The 6,787-nt window shown below is 35.2% G+C and overlaps 1 protein-coding gene across 1 annotated transcript; it reads left to right on the forward strand.

Annotated features, from left to right (window-relative positions):
* The first annotated feature begins 212 nt into the window (after nucleotides 1–212).
* On the forward strand, nucleotides 213–2,817 carry avpr2l (arginine vasopressin receptor 2, like). Its single transcript, XM_058773364.1, has 2 exons — nucleotides 213–1,211; nucleotides 2,322–2,817. The coding sequence occupies exons 1-2, from the start codon at nucleotides 365–367 to the stop codon at nucleotides 2,399–2,401; spliced, it is 927 nt and encodes a 308-aa protein (XP_058629347.1). The 5' UTR covers nucleotides 213–364; the 3' UTR covers nucleotides 2,402–2,817.
* Nucleotides 2,818–6,787: the final 3,970 nt, after the last annotated feature.

Here is a 6,787-nt window from a genome sequence, read left to right on the forward strand (position 1 = left end):
CACTGCAGCACTCTTTTGTCACTTTTCATGGTTAATAACATCCAAATCAGAGATTATATCTAAATGCTTAAAACCTTATGGGAATTAAATCACAAGGCTACTTTGGTGATGCCAGGTTGCGATTGACCTCAGAAATATTAATGAGCTCAACTGCAGAAAAATTATGTAAAGTGTTTGTTCAGCGCGTAATTGAATGTATGACTGAATGCCTGACGCGCGTGAACACAGGTAGCCTACCGGTAGTCACGTTGGAGTCCTCAGCACCAATTTGCGCCATTGTCAGCGCTCAAGCAGCAGTCAAACACCTTCTCACATAACACACTAAACAGTCACATTCACTTTCTAAGGTAGGATCTAATTTACAATGGCTGATAACCTTAATTGCAGCAGCGGTAACTGCTCCAGTGCGCAGGAAGTGTTCGGTTTATCCGAGGGACACTTTGCGCTCGTGAAAGCTGCAGTTCTTGGGTGCATTTTCGTGCTGGCAACATTTAGCAATTTATTTCTCCTCCATGCCCTTTGGAAAAGACGGAAAAGACGGACTCGAACTCAGCTGTTTCTTCTGCACCTGTGCTTGGCTGACCTGGTGGTCGCTTTCTTCCAGGTCCTGCCGCAGTTATCCATGGAGATTACGCACCGGTTCAAAGGCTCCGATCTGGTGTGCAGAGCGGTTAAGTATCTTCAAGTGGTCGGGATGTTCGCGTCCACGTACATGATCGTGGCCATGACCATAGATCGCTATCACGCGGTCTGCAAGCCCATGGTGTCGTTCTTTAGAGGGTCTTTCCGCAGGTATGTTGCCATAAGCGCAGCATGGCTCATCTCCATGGCGTTCAGCGCTCCGCAGATGTTCATCTTTTCTCTCCAAGAAGTTGAGAAGAATGTTTTCGACTGCTGGGCGACGTTTATTGAGCCTTGGGGAGGCAGAATATACATAACGTGGATCACTCTGTCCGTGTTTGTTCTGCCAGCCGTAATCTTGATGTATTGTCAGATAAAGATTTGCGCAGGGATCTATTTCAACATGAAGAGGAAAGCCTTGCAGAGCAGCACAGGTGATGGGCGCTCCAGCTCTAAAGGGATATCAAACGCGATGCTGAAGACTGTCAAAATGACTTTTATTATCATCCTGGTGTACACCCTCTGCTGGAGCCCGTTCTTCGTGGTCCAGCTCTGGTCAGCTTGGAGTCCAAGCAGTGCGCCCACGCAAGGTTTGTCAAAGTTGCTGTTTAAAAGCCTGATATGCCTCTGTTTGGCATTTATACAGTTTATTTATTCAGTAATTATGTGAAACACCTAGAATCTTAAATGTTTATTTGAAAGTTTATCATAAAATATTACTAAATATTTTTTCAATATTATTTTTGTAAATATTTATACACTATTTTTCTAAAACATTTCCTTGTTCAAGTTTAAATGCATAAGAAATATTTTTTAATAAGGAACTCTTTTTTTAATGACATGTTTTGTCCTCAGTCTGTCCACAAATCTTGAAATATTAAAAATAAAAGTGCAGAATCCCACATATTACTTTCAAACATTATTGTAAAATATTTAACAATATTATATTTGTAAACATTTCTACATATATTTTTATATTCTTTTTATGTTCAGGTCTAAATGCATTAAAAATATATGAAATATTTTTGAAAGGAACTGGGTTTTTTCACATTGCAGGTTTTGTCATCAGTTTGTCCACAAATATGCAAAGATTATATATAAAAGTGCAGAATCCTAAATATTTCTTTTAAATGTGATCATAAACTATTTCTACATATTTTTTAAAAACTTTATTTTTATGTTCAAGTTTAATTGCATAAAAATATATAGATATTTTTATAAGGAACACTTTTTATATAATACACTTTATTTAGGCATTGGTGAATAAATCAATGCCCCCTATAAAATAACAAAAAGTACAAATCTATGTCTCCATATACTGGTATATAACCACATGGTTACAGTGTGGTAGGCAATATTTAACTCTTATGATAACAGATGTGACTAAAGGCCCATTGATGTGTATAAGTCATCATGTATATATGATTTCTCACAACCATTTTCTGTTTTGGGAAACTGTCTATCTCCCCTCAGCTGCAGATCTAGCAGATACATAGGCATTAGTAAAACCATTCATTAGCTAGTAGCTGACAAAAGACCTGATCAGATTAAATTGAATCATGTGTTGACACCAGATGGTGCACACAGGCAATATTTTTGCACAAAACACACAATCGGTTCCAAGCCTAAACACTTCCTATATATGCGCAATTTGTTATTTTGTGTGTGATTCTTAATTTAGTCTCATATCTGTTCTACAGGGCCAGTGTTTGTCACTATCATGCTCCTCGCCAGTCTTAACAGCTGCACAAACCCATGGATCTACCTGTACTACAGCTAGAACCTCATGACCGTTCCTGCTGCTGAAGACTGTATGGTCTAAGCAAACACTTATAAACCAATTTTCAAGCCTTTTCTAACAAGTGAAGTGATTTTGGCTATGGAAAGTTGCTGCATAATTTGGCAGGGTCATTTGTTCCTATAAAAATAAGAAATATGTTACTTTTACTGCTATAAAGAGAATGAAGGAGATCTATTTCCTTTTCATTGTTGCATGTGCATGTGCTAAACTGTAAATGTATGTAACTGTAGATGTTCAAAGACTGAGGTTTCCTTGGAATTTCTGACTGATGATATGAGTAATGGCACCTCAGCTTTGTGTGGTAATATGCCCTGTGATTTATTGGAAATGAACCGGCCATTCTACACTAAGTGACTCATTACCATCATAAAGTCTTGTATCAAGAATAGTGGCTCTTATTTAAAGAAAGTCAAGGTATAATTATAAATATTTATCAGTATAGAAAGATCTTTAGCACATTTAGCACAAAAATGAGCATTGTATACATATATATATAGAGAGAGAGAGATCTTTGATTAGCTGGTCCACATTTTTCTATTACATAATGTCTTTTGTTTCATTTATAATGTGAATTGTTTACCTGACCTATGTAAATTGCAGTCCATTTAATGTGATTAAAGTAATGTTATTTTCCATTCCTCATTTAAATGAGAATACAAAAGAGCCTGTGTATGAAAAGTTCTATAGGATTAAAATGTGTGACGGTTTCCATAGTCACCGTGTTCCTCTCGTACTTTCACACACACAAATTTCTTTGTTCTGCAAAGCCTGTTTTCTGTCAAAGTAATGTGTAGAGAATGCCTTCACGCATTTTGAAATTCCTTAAATAAAGTGAAATGAAAGGAGAATGTTCCTTTACTAAAAACCGGATTCACACAATCATCAGTCAAAATTTTCATAATTATATTTCCCTCCAGAAATTTCTATGATTCTATTCCCTCTGTTCCCATAAATAATAGAGCAATATTGAATATTTAATGCGGCTGAATATAGTTCCTCACACATTTGTAGATTAAAATCAGTTCATCTTTTGTATGAGGAGTCTTTTATGGGTTTAATTATTCTCAAAATATGTATTTTTTTAAAATATTTATTTATTTAATTGTGCTCTTGTAGCATGTTAAAAAAAAAAAAAATCCCATTTATGCACCAAAAAAAAAAAAAAAAAAGAATAGACTTCATTCTTCATATGAAAAACAGTTAAGTAAATGAACTCGTGAAAGGGTCTTGGTTAATGTGCTTAAGTTACAATATTAAAGAGCATTTAACCATCTAACCTAACAACATAATTGTTTTGCCTTTTCACTATACACAAACTTTGTTTGGATTTGAGGCAAAATGGAAGCCTAAGGCAACTGTATCCAAGGTGGCTGCTGGGAAATTAAATTAGAGCATTTAGAGGGTGCTAAAAAATGGTGGAGACTATTGTTGCCGAAGGGCGGGAGGGAAGGCAGAAGTGAGAATAAGGCAGCATTTTACGCCCCTTATCAAATATGATACGGTGTAAATTACATAATTTAGGAAATGGCCTCTGACAAATATGAGCAATAAGATCATTAGATTGGAAAATATTACAAAAAACAGCAGATTTATTTTGAAATTGAATAGACCAGCATCATAGAACACAAAAAAGGTGGCTGATACAGTCTGACCTCCCAAAAAAGACAAAAGTCCAGATACATTCAAAGAACAGTGCACTTACTGACATCACCCAAACACTTAAGAGTGGTGCTCTTTAATAAACAGTTTTTAGAGGGCCACTTGAAATGTTTTTAAGAGTCTATTATGTGTGTAATGCACCATTTTCTGCTTTTAAGGCACCAATCTTTTGCTCCATTAATAATTTTCCCTCAAGGCTTGTGCTGTTTATTACCGTTCCAAACCCTGTTATTTACTGTAGGTCACAGCCATACCGAATGAATAACTATTTTTAAGCACTCTCTGGCAGTCTGTGAATGAATATCACCTATAACAATGAGGTGACCTCTGCCACACTGACACCAAGTGGCCAGGCATGTATGGAAAAAAAGACAGGCCTTATTAAATCCATTTCATATCCTTGCACTTCTGCAAAGCCACAACACAAAAACAAAAAATATAAAGGTGTTACTGACGGGTGCTAAAATAAAAAGCTTTACCCGATGCTTATGAATGGGTTTTAGAGTTAATTCAAATCTCATTTAGCTAACATGTAGTTTTTCACTATACCTACAGTATATTTAAAAGCTTTGTACTGCACCACTGCTTTGTCTGAACCTCTGTGAGGTAAAATATTTACTTATTTACAAATATTTATAATAATTAATAGTTAATATTTCAATCATTTAACAACTTATTCGCATGTTGACATATATCTGATGATGGTTAATGGTCACATGACGTGCAGGTCAACAATGTTTTATTTTAAAAATATTTTTGTATTTTAAAATGATTTAATTGATTATTTTTTTACATTTTTATTATTTAATTATTAGCTTTTCATTAACTCTTAAACCCCCAGCAGTTCCCTCATGAAGCAGGTTTACAAAAACCCAGGATGAGTAATTCATGTCCATCTTTAAAAACATACAGTCTAGTTTCTGTGGTTTTCTAATATTTTAATATAGAAAGTTTATTTTATTTTATTTTATTTTATTTTATTTTATTTTATTTTATTATATTTTATTTTATTTCATTTGATCAATGCAAAAAATAAAAAAAATTAATGTGAAAAATGTTTACAGAACCCAGCCGACTGGAAAAGTGAGATTTTTGATAATTCAGGAATTTTCTTGGATTTCCTTTCTTCAAGGAACCCCCTGTCTGTCTGAGACCCCACTTTGAGAAATAGGATGCATTGCTTGTTGTAAATAACCAAAATTATTGACCAAAATATAAATGTTACCACAATATTATCTTAACCTCCTTTGTGCCTACATGTCCATGAGATTAAACGTGAAAATCAATCTGCATTGTTAATCCTTTTGATCTTTTATTTACAAATAAAATCACAAAAATCTAACCTTTCATTGGAGAATAAGAATTTAAAATGGGGGGAAATATTATTATGAAATAAATGTTTTTTTTTTCTCAAATACATGTTGGACACAATTACTGGTACCCCTAGAAATTCTTATGAATAAAAATGAAATATATTCCCATTCATATTCACAATTTTGAGCACACCAGAGTGATTATGAACATGAAATTATCCAGCCATTTCACAGAAATATAAATAGGAGGGAAAACAAAACAAAGGCCAAATTCCAAATTAATCATCCATCACAATGAGAAAAACCAAAGAATATATTTCTGATGTGCAGCAAAAGATAACTGAGCTTCACAAATTAGTGAAGTGGCTTTAAGAAAAGAGCTAGAGCAGTGAACATTCCCATTTCCACCATCAGGGCAATAATTAAGAATTTCCAATCAACAGAAAATGTTATGAATCTGCCTGGAAGAGGACATGTGTCTATATCGTCCTAATGCACGGTGAGAAGAAGAGTTTGAGTCACTAAAGACTCCCAGAGGATCACAGCTGGAGAATTGCAGAAAAAGGTTGAGTTTCGGGGTCAGAAAACCTTTAAAAAAAATTGTCAAACAGCACCTACATCACCACATGTTATTTGGGAGGGTTTCAAGAAAAATTCTCCTCGCTCATCCAAAAACAAACTCCAGCATATTCAGTTATCAGACACGACTGGAACTTCAAATGGGACTGGCTTCTATGTTCAGATGAAACTAAAAAATGAGCTTTTTAGCAGCAAACACTCAAGATGGGTTTGGTGAACACAGGGATAAAAAGTACCCCATGTGTACAATGAAATATACTGCTGTATTTTTGATGTTGTGGGCCTATATTTCTGCTGGAGGTCCTGGACATCTTGTTTAGACACATGGCATCATGGATTCAATTAAATACTGACAGATAAAAAATCAATAAATGACTGACTCTGTTAGAAATCTTATAATGGGCCATGTTTGGATCTTCCAACCGTACAATAATCCAAACACAGACCTCAAAAACAACACAAAAATGGGTCACTGAGCACAAAACCAAGCTTCTGCTGGCCATTCCAGTCCTCTGACCTGAACCCTGCAGAAAATGAGTGGTGAACTGAAGAGGGGAAGCACCAACATGGAGCTGGGAATCTAAAGGGTCTGGAGTGATTCTGGACGAAGGAATGTTCTCTGATCTCTTGTCAGGTGTTCTCTAACCTCATCAGGCATCACAGGAGAAAATTTAGAGCTGTTAAACTGTATATACTTTTTAGGCACGTATAACTGTATATGAGCTGTGTATATACGAATATATATGATATATATATATACATATAGTAAGAATGACAGATAGATAGCCCTGAAATATTGAAGCAGCCCTGCAAT

The sequence above is a fragment of the Onychostoma macrolepis genome, chromosome 04, assembly GCF_012432095.1.
Source record: "Onychostoma macrolepis isolate SWU-2019 chromosome 04, ASM1243209v1, whole genome shotgun sequence".
Lineage (NCBI taxonomy): Eukaryota > Metazoa > Chordata > Actinopteri > Cypriniformes > Cyprinidae > Onychostoma > Onychostoma macrolepis.